We start from the raw sequence: 18,876 nt of genomic DNA, 5'->3' as shown, positions 1-18,876 counted from the left end.
AATTTCCTTTTGAGATTAATGAAGTATTTTTGAATTTGACATCTATACCAACATGAGCTGCATTCTACTTAAATACAATGTAATGGACCGGCGTTTGAATGCCAGAGTGTATTCTAACTCCGGAGTTAGACCGGAGTTAGAATACACCTGAGGTAGTCTTAATGCTTCAAGTCAAAATGGTTTAAACAGAGAAGCGGTCCCTCCTATAGAATGACGGTGCCACCAGAGCAGAGCTGGCTGAGGATCAGCAGCTGATGAAAACACAAGCTACATCCCACTTGTTTAATTCAATTTATTATAAACAGCAGCAGGAAGACATTCAAGACAATAAATAAACATAAAATCCTCCTTGATTTTACAGGAAAGGCAATATATCTGCACTAATCTACATGACTGAATATAAAACACCTAATAAATGGCCAAATAAAAGCTCCAATCACAGTGATGTTGCATTATTCTAACAGCAAACATAAGAGGTAAAAACAAAATCAGTACACGTCATTAATGTGAAGATTTCAATGAGAACGACATTGGACATGAAAAGAGCAAAGGTGCAAAAAGTAGCATTGATAACTTATGTCCTAACAGGTGTCAAAACATTCAAAATTAATCTTGCTGATTCAGTTCCTGTATTAAACTTTTTAGTAGTATGTCACTGATGCTGAAAAAGCAAATAAACAAACCCACAACTAAAAATCTATTTCAAACATATAAAAATCAAATTATTTTTTATTTGTATTAATCAAATGCAAGACATTAAACAGACTTTTAAAAGAGTTTGGAGTTTGAGATCACTTCAAAACTGCAGAAACTCCAGGTATAGAGTCCAAAAGGAACCCGATTTGCTCCAGGTTTCCTGCTGGCCTGCTCTCTGTATTCTGGGCTTGTTAAAAAAAAAAAATGTAATCCTGGAAATATGTCCACATTGTCCACGCTTAATAATTCCCACATCGTTTCTGTCCTGGTTTTGGTTTTTTGATGAACTTCATGTGTTGCAGCTCTCTCTGTAGGAAGGAGGAGCTTCTGGAAAACACAGACATCATCACACAAAAACACAATGTTATTGCATTATGGAGAGTGAAGAGTGCCAAATTGCATTAAATAAATAACTTAGAAAATGTGTACATTTTTTAAAACTGGAAAAAATAAATAAATATAGAGTTAATTATATGTACCTCAATCAAATTTATTGGTTTCATTTTAAAAACTAGATGCAATTTTTTTAATGATTTAATCATTTGTTTAATGTTCCTGTGCTGAAGTATATTATGAAATAATTTTAACTAAACTTCATCAGGGCTTTTTCTACAGCAACCCTAACATGTGATTGACGCTTCAAATAGCATGTCAGGACGGTTTCTTCCAAGTTTCTGTGACTGGTTCAATATTTTCAATTAAGGTGTAAAAATTGAGGCGTACAGATTTAGAAATTATTGATTAGGTATTTGTGAGATGGTAGTAGTTTTAGCATTAGAGAAAATCCCACTTTGCTCTCTGATTAAGAGCTAGCACTAAATCTAGCACTAGCACTAAAGCTGATATCTGCTTCATGGAACTGAAAAGGCAAATGGTCTTTGTTAGCCGCTGCAGGCAGAACCCCACTTGACAAAATTCAAACTACTGAAATTGATCTGATGTTATAATGTTTATTTTCCACCGACTGGTGGCTACCACCACCTATATGTGTCACCAGAAAGAGCAGCTGGGGCAAATCTCTTGTTCTGAACTTTAATAATGTTTAACAGAGGAGGGAATTTGTGAAGCTCTATAGAACAGTTTCTCCTACTGTTTGAAAGTCTTTCAATCCAACCAATGTAGCTCTGGTAATTCTGAACTCTAACCCTTCGATCCATGAGTGGATTCATTTTTTGTCTGGACTGGTAATGTAGAATTATATTGAATTTCTTTTGACTGAATAATATTCTGACATAATTAGATGGAATCAATATCTTTAAACGCAACACGTTTGTTTGACCCATAAGCACATGGTCATAGCTGGACCCATCATGCCTGCTCAGACATTCATGTTTCCTGTTGTCTCAGAAAACCTCACCATCTGAAGAATAAACTACAAACAGCAATGACTAAATGCTGCAAGTTAGAATATTAGTTTCTGAAAAAATGCCAGTAGCTTTCAAATGTTCTGGCCCTTTAAAAGAAATTGAACACAAATGAAAAAGCATTTTTAAAAGCTCTTGACCAAAAGTAATTACTAATGTACGTATATGATTAAGTGCTAACTCACAAATAAAGTCAGTGAACCTTTGCAATGCAGTGACAGATGTCATATGTGGGGATTTTACTGGTATAAGTCAAACATTTTCAGTTTGAAAGCAGTTTCACCTCTCTGTTCTCTAAACTTGTAATGCTTGCACTCAAAACCTCTGCTCTCTTTCAAATATTCTCTGTGCTCTCTCAACTCTGGTCAGACTTTCTCCTCGCTCGCAAAACTTCTCTCTGCACGGATTAAATCTCCACTCACAAACCTCTCTGCTCACTTGCAAATAGTTTTCCATTGCCTGGCAACCGTTCTAGCCAGGCTATAAATAAAGTGTTATTGAGCCTTTGCAGGTGATGTCACTCTCCAGAACTCCACCCACTCTGCCATGATGAGCTCAAAACAACCAATGCGCTCCTACATCTGTCTCAAAACAGACATCTGTAACCTAATTTTGCTTTTATTTAGTTTATTTCACTTTAAAAATGGTCATAAGGTGCTGCGCGGTCGGCTGCAGAAACAGACAAGGATTCAAACCAAAACTTGTCATTTTATTTTGTAACTTTTAATGAGGAAAGATACGGCGGTGATGGATAGCAGCCGTCATTTATCGTGACTGTCAACCCTCGGTGTAATTGCTGATTTGCAGTGAACACTTTTTAAAAGGTAAGAAGATTAACGTTCATATACTTTATGAGTGTAAGTATGATTTAAAAGATATCAAATATTGCTTTATTGAGAAGGTGCGCATAAGAAGGAATGGGTGGGGGTCTAAGCTAGCAGTGAAAATCTAACAGTGAAAATCCATCGTCTATGAGCCCCAACCAGGTGTGTAAAGTTCACAGACAAATTAGCTTGACTCGAACAGTAGAAACCATGAATAAACTGACAAACTGACAAAAACAACTTTGGAAAACAATTTCAGTTGCTCTGTTTAATACTCCCTTCCCTCACTTCCAACATCTGTTATGGTGCCTCGAATGATTAAGTGACATAGTTGCAAAGGTTCAATAGTGGGCAGTGGGAGCCTCCTCTAGGGTGCGTTTGTTTCCTTCTACTGGGTGTTCTTGTGTTGCTACAATCAATTGTAGCACATGTTCTTTCTACACTGGATGTAGGGAGAAGCAACTTCAGCTTTTTGCTCCGTGCTACAACTTTCAGAGTCATGACATTCTTTCAAAAGAAGAGCGACAGCAAGTTCAAATCGTCACAAGGGCAACTAGTAATGGCACTTGATGTGTCAGCTGCTGGAAGCTGCCACATTAATAGTTGCAGGTTTCAGCAGCTGCCACTAGGGTACCAGAGCCAAAGATATACACTGCCTGGCCAAAAAAAAAGTCGCCACCTGGATTTAACTAAGCAAATAGGTACAAGCCTCCTATTGGATAAGTACTGCATAGGCCAGGGGTGTCGAACTCCAGTCCTCAAGGGCCGGTGTCCTGCAACTTTTAGATGTGCCTCTGCTGCACCACACCTGAATAGAATAATTAGGTCATTAAGGCTCTGGAGAACTGATCTACACAAGGAGGAGGTAATTAAGCAATTTCATTCCAGTGTTTTGTACTTGTGGCACATCTAAAAACTGCAGGACAGCGGCCCTCGAGGACTGGAGTTTGACACCTGTGGCATAGGCGATTATCTTTCAGCTGGCAACAAGTTATTTAACCCCAGCTGACGCAATGAGTAACTCATTTCTTAAACAACCATGGCAAAAGACACATCCTGTGGTCGTGGAAAAGACGTTAGTCTGTTTAAGAAGGGTCAAATCATTGGCATGCATCAAGCAGAGAAAACATCTAAGGAGATTGCAGAAACTACTAGAATTGGGTTAAGAACTGTCCAACGCATCATTAAAAACTGGAAGGATGGTGGGGAACCATCGTCTTCCAGGAAGAAATGTGGTCGGAAAAAAATCCTGAATGATCGTGATCGGCGATTACTTAAACGTTTGGTCAAATCAAATCGAAGAAAAAAAACAGCAGAACTCAGGAGTATGTTTAATTGTGAACGCAAAAGCACACACACACGCACAATGCGAAGGGAACTCAAGGGGTTGGGATTGAACAGCTGTGTAGCCGTAAGAAAACCTCTAATCAGTAAGGCTAACCAGAAAAAAAGGCTTCAGTTTGCTAGGGAGCATAAAGATTGGACTCTGGAGGAATGGAAGAGGGTCATGTGGTCTGATGAGTCCAGATTTACCCTGTTCCAGAGTGATGGGCGCATCAGGGTAAGAAGAGAGGCAGGTGAAGTGATGCACCCATCATGCCTAGTGCCTACTGTACAAGCCTGTGGGGGCAGTGCTATGATCTGGGGTTGCTGCAGTTGGTCAGGTCTAGGTTCAGCAACATTGTGTGCCCAAAGAATGAGGTCAGTTGACTACCTGAATATACTGAATGGCCAGGTTATTCCATCAATGGATTTTGTCTTCCCAAGTGGAACGGGCATATTCCAAGATGACAATGCCAGGATTCATCGGGCTCACATTGTGAAAGAATGGTTCAGGGAGCATGAGACATCTTTTTCACACATGGATTGACCACCACAGAGTCCAGACCTTAACCCCATTGAGAATCTTTGGGATGTGCTGGAGAAGGCTTTGCACAGTGGTCAGACTCTCCCATCATCAATACAAGATCTTGGTGAAAGATTAATGCAACACTGGATGGAAATAAATCTTGTGACCCTGCAGAAGCTTATTGAAACAATGCCACAGCGAATGCGGGCTGTAATCAAAGCTAAAGGCGGTCCAACAAAATATTAGAGAGTGTGACCATTTTTTGGTGGCGACTTTTTTTTTGGCCAGGCAGTGTATAATCTGTGCAGAGAGGACGAAATCTAAGGATGAACACAAAGATTTGAAAGAACATTTGAAAGATAGCAGAAGTTTTGAGTGCAAGCATTGCAAGTTTTGTGAACAAAGAGATGAAATCCTGTGTTCAAACTGAAAATGTATAAGCTTCACCCTTTATGGCAGTAGAATTCCCCCATAAAGCTACATAAAAACTCACCTTGTGGGTAGGTTGAGGTGCCATAGTCTGGAGGAGGGTGACTGAGTGGTGCTGCCATTGGGTGGGCACCATTACCAGAGGGGTAAGGGGCCGTGGCCCCTGTTGACCCTCTAGATGAAGGTTCACTTGGAGCTGGGGCAGACGCATTGGGTGGTTGGTTCTGGGGAAAGAAGAGGCCTGGAGCATAGCTGAAGGCATGGGGGGATACTGCCTGAGACTGGCGCTTGTTGGGAAAGTCGGCATTCATCAAGTTCCCACCTTCTGCTCCATGGTGGTACTCAGTAGGAGGGGCACTGGGGAAGCTGTGGGAGGACATCCTGGAGCGGGGTGTGGGTCGGGGAGCAGGTCTAGGACCAGGTTGAGCTGCTGGTGTGTTCATGGAGGAAGATGCTGAGGGCTCTGCTTCCGCCTCAGGGGCTACGAGCTCCTTCTTGGAAGGAGGAATTTCTTTTTTGGAATGACAGCGTTTTTTGTCAAGCGAGACATTTCCAATATGGATCGGTAATGTCAGCGAGACATCGGGAGACTTCAGGCTGACCTGAAAACAGAATAAACAGATTCACTAAGCCAAACATTCTCTGACAACATCATAATAAACTTTAAAGGACATGGAGTGTCTTAAGTTACCTTGACATAATACTCAATCTTTATAAGTTCACAACCATTCAGTGAGGACTGAGGGAGGGCAGGAACAATGATCTGCTCCTCCCACTTCACCTCTCTACCACTCTTTACCCCACCGCCTTCCGCCTCCACTATGGACTTCAGATCATGGGTGGGCTTCTTCGTCTCATAGGTCACCCTCTGAAAACAGTAACGATACGGAAATTACTAAAGCAAAGCTGAATGTGACATGGTGTTAAAAGGCAGGTTTTCACAGAAAAAGCACAAAGAACAAAAAAACACAAAGGCAAAGCTAGGTGTTGTGAATTATGAAATATTTAAAATAGGGGAAGAGCAGTTGATTAAGAATCTTTGACTAGTCATCACCCATTTTGACTTTAAGATCCCTATCTTTTTGTTTCTCTGAACATTCTTTAGCTTTGGTTGTTTTTCTCTAAATTTGTGGCTCTAAACTTCTTGAAACTTAATGAAGATAAGACAGAGGTAGTGATTTTTGGCAGATCCACTGTAGATTCCCTGACCAATCTTGGCTCTTTGGCCCAGTATGTCAAGCTTGTTATTACAAATTTTGGGGTCAAGATGGATGCTGGTCTTAAGCTGGAAGCACACATTAGGGTCGTTGTAAAATCCAGCTTTTTCCACTTAAGGCAGCTAGCCAAAGTAAAACCTATTCTTTCCAGGCAGGACTTCGAAACAGTGATCCATGCATTTGTGACCACACGGCTGGATTACTGTAATGCACATTATACAGGAGTCAATGATTTATGTATTTTCTAGCTTCAGAGGGTACAAAATGCTGCTGCACGTCTTTTAACAGGTACACGAAAATTTGACCATATTTCCCCTATTTTAGCTTCCTTACACTGGTTGCCAGTATATTTTAGGATTCATTTTAAAATCCTTTTATTTGTTTTAAAGTTCTTAATGGCCTTGCCCCTCCCTATCTGTCTGAGCTGTTACATTCTTACACTCCCTCCCGTTCCCTCAGGTCAGCTGATCAGCTGCTTCTGAAGGTACCAAGGACAAAGTGTAAGCTCAGAGGGGACCGCGCTTTTTCTGTGGCAGCTCCCAAACTATGGAATGATCTTCCTTAGGGAATAAGACAGGCCTCTTCACTCACTGTTTTTAAGTCCCTTCTTAAGACCCATCTTTTTTCTTTGGCTTTTGGCACAATCTGAGAGGTTTCACTTTGTTTTATTGTGTCTGTATATTAATATGTATTTTATATTCGATCTTTTCTATTTTATAATTGCATTGTATTTTATGATTGTGTATAGAACTTTGGTCCTGTCGATGTATAAAGTGCTTCATAAATAAAGTTGTTTTTTCTATGAACATTTCAACTGTGGGTCCAAAACAGGGTCAGATGCTGATCAAGGAACTCTTCCCACAGCAGCAGCGTTGACCAATGGTTTCTCAGCAGAGGAGATAAATAAATAAATAAATAAATCTCCTGAGAATAATCCATTGTCAGGAGTTGTGGTGGCTAAACTCCATTAGTTCAAGCAAAGCTTGATCTTTGATGTCTTGAAGGGATGCATCAGTGAAGCTGGTTTCTGAAGTGAAGGAATTCCTGCTTGGGATCCAGAGTCACTGTTTTGTTTCTTATTTTTTTCTGTTCAGGAGTTGGACAGGGGTTGTAGAGACAGTAGCACAGAGACATAACATACAGCACACATAACAAACCATGAAAAAGCAAATCAATCTGTGTGTCACCCCTCCTGCTATATTCTCAAATCAATCCTGATGCACCCCACAAAGCAAGAACTGCAGTGAATGTCTACTCAAAGTAAGGCCTCATTAACTACGTATCTAGCAATAGGTGACATGAAAAGTTCTTTAAGACATATTTTTAGTGCATTGAAAAGCTTTTACCTGCACAAGGCTGGCAGCTATGTGGCCTGTGGACTTTGAGGATTGGTTATGGATGTAGGCCGACACCTTGATGATCTGGCCTGGTGTGTAACCCTTCATGTCTGTTTCGGCCTTCAGAACAATTGTCCCCGTTTTTAGAAGCATGTAGGTGAACTGCTGAGTTACTTCAGAAGTGGATGGTCCCTGTAAAGAATAACAAGGACAAAATGATCAGTGAGTTTGTAAATAAATTCCATTGAATCTTTCATTGGTCTTTTCTCTTAAAGTCTGACACAGAAAAAAAAAAACTACCCACAATTAAACATTCACATTGTGTCTTGTCTCTCTTAATTATTTCCGTATTTTGTGATCTACTTATGACTTTGACTGAAACCTCTCTTGATTAATGAATTGAAAAAAAATGTGTCCAAATATGTTTTTCTGAACTACTTCAAAGAGTAGCATTAATGTGCAGCTAGTGCCAGTGAAAGTCTTCTCTTCAATATGTTTCCTGTGTGTTTTTACCAATATTTAGCATTGTTCCAGTGTTACTAAATCAAGATGAATGTGAAAACCAGGCCTAAAAGTGTCTAATCACTTATACTCTAATCTGGAACTCTGGAGTGTAAAGATCCCTTGTTCAATAAATTCAACATCCCTTCTCTACACAACGACCTCCAAACAGCTTAGCTTGCCTATCTCTGTTCTACATTTATGCATATCCAGTTTATTTTCTTCCCTACAAAAGAATATCTGAACCTGTTCCATTTTACCACCTAGCTTTTTAATTGAACACCCACATCCACCACCAACCTGATGTACCAGGACTAATCTGTAGAAAAATCCGGAACAGCTCACCCATATGTCTGGCAGTTCATTCAGGTTCAGAAGGCTCAGCAGGTAGAAAGGCTTCTCTGTGCTGTAGTCCTTGGCAAATCGAGGGGTTTCGATAAAAGCCCTCACTCTGTAAATGATTTTGCCATAACTGCCTTCAAAAGAGGTTGGGGAAGAGGCTGTGGGAGACAAGCATAACAGAACCATCATGTTTTCCTTTACGAAATGCTCAAAATCTGATCAATTCTACTCTAAAACACAGTTCATCATGACACATGGTTTTCACTTTAAAATTCAGATTCAATTTGATAATTTAGTAAATATGATAGAAAAAGATTTTTGTTTTTACTTCCGAATCTTGAAATATTATCAGATCATATAAACAACCTGAAAACAAAGTGATAGAGGTAAGAGCAAGCACACATTCCGTCATATTAGGATTTATTTTAATAACTCTGTGTCTACTCCCAACATTGGCGGTCTGCCACAGTAGGGCCAGGCTTATTGGTCTTCAGAATGATTATACCAAAAAGGGTCTTAAGTAGGTAAACAGGCACACACACACACACACACACACCCACACACGCCCACACACATTTCAAACCACACACAATGTTGTGTAACAGTGTAAAAGACTGGTTGGGCTGGTTTATTGGTTTTACATCTTGCAATGCAGTGGCAGAAAGAACAATAATCTCAAACAGGAAAGTGGTTCTTCCAAGACTAAAATACAAAGATATAGTCAGCGCTGTGTTGCGTCAGAGTCTATGAAGTCAAAGCGTGGCAGGAAGTAAATGACTACAAAGTCCACGTCAACAGATAATCATCTCAGTCGAGATGTTTATCCAGAAATATCTTCATATTCTCCGTTCAGCCTCATGTCAGAAACTGCCATGTGTCACCGTGGAGTGACACAGTTTAAAGGGAGAAACTGCTTACTGAAGTTTCTCCCAGTTTGCTGCGTCAACTTACTGCGTCAGACCCACATAAACACACACCTTCAGCCTGCATACCTCTGACCAGTATTTAACATGTCATCTGAGATAAATGTTCCATTTGGTCATTCTCTTTGGAGTTCAACAAAACATTCTTTGATAAGTCAAGATTTGTTTGTAACATTTCCTGGAGACATCTCTTTGCTGATGACTCAGATTGAAGGTGAGAAGGCTTGTCATTACAGGCACAAGTGTTCCGTAGGAACTTTATGTCCTCATTGGGAACTGAGGACATAAAGCTCAACAACTTGAAAACAAAGTGATAGGTGTTTGTTTCACAAAAGTAAAGTTCACTTCACTCCTTTAATATTAGTTACAACCCGTTAGCTTGACGTCAATCAAAGTTGTCCATCTGAGAAACATTGCCTGGTCCTCTAGATGTTCTTTAAGGAAGAGACTCTGTCAGACCAGAGTTAATGCCCGACTCTGGCACCAGAAAACTGGTACCACTGAGAGCCAAACGTTTCTATAGGAAGGAGACCTAATGATTTCACTTGACAAAATACTTGACTGCATGTTTCAGTGTTGAGATCATACCATCCAAATGAACCCCACACAAGCCTTCTATGACCTGGTTTTATTGTTTATGTGGGTTGCACTACAACACCATAACAAGCTGTGTCACCAAACTAGATTAACCAAAGTTTAGGAGTCAGCGAGTTTCACTTTATTAAGGTCTTTGAAATCAGATAAGTAATCAACACTGCTAATATACTTTCTCAGCGGAAGAATGTTGTGTTTGAACTTGTTCTGGCTAATATGCAGACAGTTGCAGGCATCACTGTCCTGTGACTATAGACAATAACAGTATGAAAATGGGTGTGGAGTGAAAAACAACAGTAACTTGCCAACCACATCATTTGGAATTCAAAATGGAATTCAAAAATTATTCATATCTCTCAATAAGAAAATATACTGGCATACATCAAGACAGTCCAGGATACTAGGCAACCAAATCCAAGAATCCGGCTTTACTTTTCTACCCGATTAATTCAATTCCAATTCTGTGCCTGCATGTTTGACCACTTTGCAGGCAGACAGTTATGCATTTCTGCTGTTATTGTCTCAGATCTATGATACAGTTAAAGTTGGCCCTTGTCTTTCTGGGTTATTGTGTCATTCATAAAATTCATAAAACAAGACAAGTATATTTTGAATGTTGTATTTAGAATAAGATTAAATCTATGTGTACATCCCCATTATTAGCTGTATCATGTTAATCTGTAAGTGGACTGAATTTACATGAGACCTTTTTACCCATGCAACCAGCAAATCTTCTCATAGCAAGATAAACATTTCCCAGTGAGTCTTGGCTATCCTACAGCTGCTGAAAGGCATAAAAACATAAACACTTATTTTTACCAAATTCTGCATAAAATGTGTGTGTTGTTGTGCTCTGTTACTGCATTAACAGCTGATTTGGCATCACTGTTTCAAGATATGCTTTTTAGAAGAATTCCTAAAACAAGTCTTGGTTGTTGATTGCTCTGTGGTCCAAAATGAAAATCTGGGAAGATTTTCTCTCACTACCAAGTAGTAAAAAGAAAAATCAGTGTCCTGAGTCTCAGGTAACTGTTGCCAGTCCAGGCTACGATGACAGTATAAATCCACATGCAAAACATTGCAGCCTGACTGGAATTGCAAGGGGAAAAACCCATTATCATGGGAAAGAATGCAAAGCAGCATGTGTTCATCCCGTCACTCATCAATCCTACCTGGTATGAGAAACTTGAAGGGAAACTGGTGGTCGCCCTGCTTCAGGGTTCCTGTATGGGACACAAAGAGAGCACAGAAACAATCAGCCTCCTGTTTTTCACCCAGGGCTGCAGTGGGCAAATGCAGCTTTCATTTGTGCAGTCTTTACACTTCAGCTACACACACCTTACTATCATTTGGATGACAAAGAAGTCACGTCAATATTTACTTACTAAATATGTCAAAAATAATCCCGACAAGCCCACTTGCTAAAGGGAACAGTGCCATCAGTGCTGGACTTTGTACCTTTGTCAGCAACAGAGATGGTGTTGTTAAAGTACTGCTCCTCTGTTGTCCAGGCGGTGTCATTTATCTTAGTGGTGATGCCACAGAAACCATTGCAGCTCACTTTGATGGCTGTGGATGAAATAAAAAACACACACAGGAAATAGATTTAAAAATGAAGCAGGGTCTGAATGCTAATAGCTTAAGTAGCTTTCAGCAAATGTTAAGTTACCAAAAAAAAAAAAAAGTACTCTGGAATCTCTACTGTTGAAATGAAAACCATGTGCATAAACATCTGTGAATCTAGAAAAAACAAACAAACAAAAAACCAGGAAGAACTGTGTTCCACTTCGCTGCTCTGCTGGGCCTTAAAGTCCATATTTATTCATTTAGATATTGTATGACAAAGCAAAACTATGCTACTGAACAACGACTATTTACTATCATTTGCTATCATTTTTACTGTATGACAAGTGTTTGATGTTAACTTATTCTGCATACTCCATCATACTGAGGTAACAGGAGACGGGATGTTTACAGCAAGAAACACATGAGCTTTATGCTGTATAACCACTTCTGTAATGGTAGCAACAGCAACAACTGTGTTAAGAATAACAATAAATATTTAAACATGGATCCTCAGTTTGTCAGGCAGACATGCGTCAGACTGAAGCTCAGTGATGAATACAGACCAGGAGAAATGTCATAATGTGGCACAACTGTTGATCACACTTATGAAAATACTGTTAAAATATATGCTGGAGCACCTGGATGAAATCCACACAATTATAAAGAGAATATGTAAACTCCATTATAATATACTCAAGACCAGTATTTGAGCCTGGAACCTTTTTGCAGCAATCACCAGTGCTAACAGAACTGCTGATTAATGTTTTCACACCGGTCGATGCCATTACACATTACATGTTTCATACTGAAACCGCAGTTCTTATCATTCCCTCTATAACTGACAATAGACTCACTCTCAGCAGTACAAATAACTGTGGAGATAAATTAGTGATGCATCAACAAATCAGGAAAGTTTTTCCTTACTGAAAAATAAAAAATGCTAGTTTTAATATAAAATCTATTAGAACAGAAACTCTCTCTCTTTGTAGTCAGTAAAGGTACCACAACATGTTACTTAATCTAGTTTCTTTTATTTTAGTGAAAATTCAAGAGAGGTGAGGTATGTTAGATACGTGAATATTAATGATCTTGTAAAAGATTCAAAATGACTTTTAAAGTTTCAGAAACTATTGCATTTTCTTTCCTTTCATGGTCAATGATTTCTACATTTCTATTTATCCATTTGTATGTTCTGTAGTTATAGAAGAAAACCCCGGGTAGAGCAGCGCACCGTGTGCACAGGCTGCAGTCCTGGCAGAGGTCTGATTCCCAGTCTTGGGCCATTTGCTGCATTCCATCACCCCCTTCTCTCTCCACCCAATAAAGTTCAATAAGAGCCACTAGAGCCAAAAAAAAAAATTAATTTACAAATCGGAATTTGGCATGACTAGACATCGGTATGAGCATGATCAGCCTAATCAGTGCATCTGTAGAGAAAATGGTTAAATGACTCCAACAGAATTAAATGCAAGAAAATTAGAGTCAATTACTGTACTCATATACTGGCATATCAACTTAATACAAAATCTTCTGTAGCACCCTGACATGGTCCAATAGAGCCATGCCAGGTTCTGGTGTGGTGTCAGTGTGCAGCAGAATACCTCAGGGGTGGCAGGATAATCTACTGCCACAAAGGCAGAAATAACTTCCAAAAAGTTTAGAAAATTATGCTCATATTTCTACAATCAGTCATGATAAGTGAAAAGAAAATAGCTTTGGAAAAATTCTGTAAACTCTTAACTGTCCTGATGACATCGGTGACTTGATAGATCTACAGACTTATCTAAAAGCATTTTGAGAGTGACAGTTAAGGGATTAAACAATTCTTTAATGACCTGAGAAGATCCACTGAGTGAAAATTAAACTCCTAAGGACCAAAACCGTTGGTCTCAAAAGCCTGCATGAGAATATCCAAATGATTGAGCCTGCAGCTGGTTAGAGGACAGACAGAAGGACGTGGTCTGCCTGAACAGGAATGCCAACTAACTGGAAGGACCATAAACACAGTGCCACTCCCAACATGGGAACCAGCTCTCAGTCGAAAGGTAGCAGAATTTCAGCCAGCTTCAGCCTGTGAGAATCAGCTCAGAAACATGACTCTGTGTCTGAAGGTTTTGGTCCCGTCTCAGTGAAGAGGTCTGTGGGCTGTAGAAAAACCAAAGATTTAAAAGTATCTGTGTGGCCCTTTTGCCTTTCCCTTCTCCTGATGACACAAGAGTTCCTAATGGTTTGAAGAGTGAATTCTCATCATCCAAAGGAGGCGTCGCTCTATCGCAAACTGGATGGGTTGTGCTCTCATTTCCAGTTCCACACTCCATTTTTCCAGTTTGACTTCTACTAGTTTCAGTTTATGTTCTATTAGTATGCAAGACAATGGGTGACAATGACTGAGTGTTCTTAAAACGCAACAACATGCAAACAGAAAAGGAAGTTCTGAAACAGTGAGTCAGGTCAGCTGATGTTATGACAGTTAACCTGTCAAAGCAGGTTGACAGGTTATGCTTTCCCAGGAATGTCCTGTGTTGCTTTTATAAGAAGAATCCCCAGTGCAGTCAACCAAAAGTTACACAATTTATCTTTTTCTATTTGGTATTTAATACTCAGTCAAGAAAACAATAAAAGCTTAACTAATTCACTAAAACGCTGCCAATCAAGTCTGCTCATGTTTTCCCTTGTTGTTTGAGGCCTTTCCAGTACCTCAAATGATGCAGCTTAACCTGACTGCAAAAATAAATAACCTGTATAAAACATATAATCAGCAGTTCATTACAAATGTACAAGATGCAACTTTGACTTTAAACAACAGTTATTCTTCAACCTTTTGGCTTCTAAAAACCCTCCAACCTCCACTTCACCACCCACTTAACCCCTCCATCCTCCCCGAACCCGCCCAGCGCCACCCGGTCATACAGGTGGTCCAAAACGTCCCACAGACTACAAGGAGCTTTCCTAAATCCAGCAGGTCTCGAAGTAAAACGGAGCTGCGTGACTCTGCTTGATCCTGACTCATTTCCCCACTTCCTTGTTCAGCGACAGGAACATTTCCCACCAGGGGGGAGACGGAGACGGTTCAGCGGAGGTTGCCTACCTTTGCATTGGATCGGCTGGTTCAGTTTGACTGTCACCTTCCCAGAAATGGACTCTCCCGGAGTGTACACAACTTTGTTCTCGTTAAACTCGACCTCGATGGCCTCCAGCTTTCCCATGTTATCCTCACCGAAACCAACAAACACCTGAGCAGCGCACGAGAACTGCTGGGCTCAGTACCTGGCTCCCTAACTCCGCCCCTTATTGACGTCAGCAGCAGCGCCAAGGTAATCTTGGGCAACTTTTGTCTGTTTAACAATTAAAAACAAAATTGCAGAGCTCTTAAAACCAGCACAATATGAAAATAATTATGGACGTTACTGGGAGCTTTTAAAATATGAGTTAAGAAAGATCTTAAGTAAAGCTGGGGCAAGTAGAATAAAAAATAGCATAAAGTTGGAAAACTGCTTGGTCTCTGAGTGGATTTCATTATCCTATACTCTTCCTGAAAAGCTATCTGAACAACAGAGAGCCAAGTTACAAAGGTTTCAGCTTAAACTTGATCAAACATATTAAAAAAGCAAAAGGAGCTTTTATACGTTCACAGGCCAAATGGTTAGAAGAGGGGGAACAAAACTCTAGCTATTTTTTCAAACTTGAAAAGCAAAGACAAGCAAAAAATTGTATTACTAAACTTAATTCAAGTGGCACAATTATTGATGGCCCCAAAATGATTGCCAATATATGTGAAACTTTTTACAAATTATTGTATACGTTTAGACATTCTCCTGAGGAACATGATTATTTCTTTAACTCCTTAAGAGTTAAAGAGTTAACTCCACAGAAACAATTGGTGACCAAAACAAAATATTATGTGACTCTCCAATCACACCTGATGAAATTAAAGAAGCTATTAATAGTCTTAAATCACATAAATCCCCTGGTACAGATGAACTTACATAAGAACTTTATAAGATGTTCTCAGAAGAACTCACTCCATTTTTACATTCTGTATTTATTGAAAGCATTAGTAATGAAAGAATCCCCCCATCACTTTCTCAAAGGTTAATTGTTCTAATCCCAAAACCTCAGAAGGATGCATTAATTTTGGATAATTGATGTCCTATTTCTTTACTTAACAGTGATTACAAAATCTTAGCCAGTTGTTTGGCAAAAAAAAAACAAAACAAAAGTTCTTAGTGGTATTATAGAGGAATCTCAGAACAGCTTTATGGCTGGAAGGCATATTATTGATAATATAAGATTGGTTCTTGAAATCTTAGACTATCCAGAAATGGTTTCAGCTAACAGCTTTATTTGATTTTTAGATTTTCAAAAGCCATTTGACTCGATAGAACATGAGTTCATCTTCAAAGCCCTCAGCTTATTTGGCTTTGGAGAGAATTTTCAACCATCAATCCACACTCTTCATGCTTATGGAAATAGCTCAATAAAATTATCCCACTGAATTACCAAAAGATTTAAAATAGAACGTGGGATTCGTCAGGGATGCCCTGTATCACCCTTTTTGTTTCTTCTCCCTATGCAAATTCTAGCTACTTTTATTAAAAATAGTGATCTCAAAGGCATCTCAGTTGCAGGAAAAACTCGAGTCAACTAGCTTAAGACACAACTTTATTCTTACAAGATAGGATTCAAATTAATGTTGCACTTAAACTTTTAAATACATTTTCTGTAGCCTCTGATTTTAAACTTAACTTATCTAATGTGAACTTTAATCCCTTATGTGAACTTCTTCCAATCAATAGTTGTAATGGATTATCTCAGTCAGGAATTCATGTGAAGTCTGAAGTTAAAAATATTGGGGAAACTATAGTTAAAGAGCAAACAACAAGAATTAACAAAAACTTTGATCCAATTATACCCTCCTGACAACAAATATTTAATCTATGGTTAACAGAGAGACCTGACTATCACTGGTTGAGTCCTGCTGGCCAAAACTGAAGGTCTTTCTCGTCTTGTCTATGCCAGTTCAGCCCTTAGTGTCTCAAACAGCCTTTGCACTAAAATTGATCAAATACTCTTTGATTTCATTTGAGGAAAAAAAGCCCCATCTTATTAAGAAGAATGTTATGATCAACAGACTAAGTTCAGGTGGTTTCAATGTTCTGGACTTTAATGCCCTACATTCTGCATTAAAAGTTAGGTGGATCCAAAGATATTTGAAAAATCCTAATTCAATGTGGCATTGGATTCCTACACAAGTCTTTAAATCTTTGGGTGGCCTAGACTTTTTATTAAGATGTAACTACAAAATAGAAAAACTCCCTGTTAATTTATCTAGATTCCATAAACAACTCTCATCCTGGACATTGGTTTATATACATGACGTTTCCCCTCCTAACTGTTTTATTTGGAATAACCAAAATATTTGCTTCAAGCATAAATCCCTATTTCTTAACAACTGGATGGATAATGACATTCTATCTGTAAAACACCTGTTTAATGAGGATGGTCAACTGTTTAATTATGGTGAATTTCTTTGTAAATATAAATTCCCTGTGACCCCTAAAGAATTTGCTGTTGTTTTCGATGATATTCCAGGTTTGAAATTTCTCATATCAACCTCAGGTACAGTCCATGTCCAATATCCCAGATTTCCAGAGTTATTTATTGGTAATTCAGACCCATTCCTTAGTATTAAAACCGGAAATAAACATATTAGAGAAATAATCCAGAGGAATACTATTACCAAACCTGCTTCAATCTTTTTTTGGAACAATCTTTATTCATTATTGATTGGGAACAAACATGGTTATTGCCAAGAAAGTTTTTTGTCTCAAATAAACTATGGGAAGTGTCTCTTAAAATTTTACACAGCTGTTACCCAGTAAATTCAGTACTGAATAAATATGTTCCCATTATTGATCCTCTTTGTTCCTTTTGTCACATCGAACAAGAAACATTAACCCACCTTTTTTGGAAATGCTCTTTCAGCAAAACGTTTTGGTGTGACTTCAATATTTTCTTTAGTCGGAAATGTAATATACTTATTCCTTCAAATGTTAAACATGTTTTCTTTAGTATTTCTAATAACAGTATGACTGGGAAAGAAAATATTATAAACTTTCTTATTCTGTTGGCTAAGTTCCCCATACTTGCCTGTAAATTTGCTAAAAACAAACCCAACCTCACTGTTTTTAGAGCTTATGTAAGATGTTTTTAGGACTCTTTTAAAATGTGCACCAACTCTAAAGCTATGAAACCTACAACCTTAAGTGATGGATTTGATTTGTAAACTGTTCTTTTTTCTTTTTTCTCATGGAATCCTGTGGATTTGTTACCCCAGCACCTCGAGCATACTACTGTCTGCAATTGTATATTCTTTAATTGTAAATAAAGTTTATTTAAAAAGAAGGGAAAAAAGAGTGTTCAGCCGCTCCCAGTGGCGCGGCCCGGTGCTGCGAAGTGAAACAGGTGCATCTAAATAAATTAGAGCAATACAGAAATGTTGTTGCATTTACGTAAATAAATGTTAATTTGCATTACAAATTCTGTTAAAAAGTGAAAAAAACGGCAACTTTTGTCTCCAGGACTAGATGTCATACCCTTATAATTACCTCTTTTTCTTTTTGCAAGGTGGGATCAAGTCATCGTCCCCCAAGTCAACAAATACTTCAAGTATTTTTACTTTAACACTGAAATCCCAAGTTAAGAAATACAACTTTAGGATAAGCTTAGAATTATGCCAAGTTCTATATTGAGATTCTTAAATGACTAATTTAAGCAATTATAGCATCTTAATGAAGAATAATAGTTTAAAAAACAAATATGTGGAGAAATTTGGCAGAATAAGCAGCAAAAGAAACTGAACTTTAAAAACTAAACAAATAAAAAACCTGATTTGATGTTGCATTTCTCAGTATGACCACACATGGATTATTATATATTTGATCTCTTGTAGCTTCACTGTCCTCATCAAATCCAGGCTTCCCGTGTCTCTGGTTCAACACGTCCAGGTTCTCTTTAAATCTGCCACAAGGCTTCATTCGTTTGATCGAGCAGAAACTGTACTGCTTCCATTTTTTTCTGCTTCCTTCGTCTCTAGAGAAGGAAGGTGGCTGGTGATGGCGTTGACTCACTAGCGCCACCTCTTGGCTAAAAAAAAACCCCTGAGAAGGAACCCATAAGTCACTCCCCAGGACAGAATAACATATGCAAGGCTTCTTTTAAACACATTTTACAA

The 18,876-nt window shown here is 38.8% G+C and overlaps 1 protein-coding gene across 1 annotated transcript; it reads right to left on the bottom strand.

Annotated features, from left to right (window-relative positions):
* Nucleotides 1–277: 277 nt before the first annotated feature.
* Nucleotides 278–14,914, bottom strand: arrdc1a (arrestin domain containing 1a). The gene is made up of 8 exons (XM_032578963.1): nt 14,731–14,914; nt 11,535–11,645; nt 11,249–11,299; nt 8,563–8,717; nt 7,726–7,908; nt 5,854–6,030; nt 5,227–5,764; nt 278–1,023 (listed from the first exon to the last, which is right to left on the bottom strand). The coding sequence occupies exons 1-8, from the start codon at nt 14,846–14,848 to the stop codon at nt 986–988; spliced, it is 1,371 nt and encodes a 456-aa protein (XP_032434854.1). The 5' UTR covers nt 14,849–14,914; the 3' UTR covers nt 278–985.
* Between the last annotated feature and the right edge of the window lie 3,962 nt (nt 14,915–18,876).

Source organism: Xiphophorus hellerii, chromosome 12 (genome assembly GCF_003331165.1).
Source record: "Xiphophorus hellerii strain 12219 chromosome 12, Xiphophorus_hellerii-4.1, whole genome shotgun sequence".
NCBI classification, from domain to species: Eukaryota; Metazoa; Chordata; class Actinopteri; order Cyprinodontiformes; family Poeciliidae; genus Xiphophorus; species Xiphophorus hellerii.
This window is presented reverse-complemented; position numbering and strand designations above follow the sequence as displayed.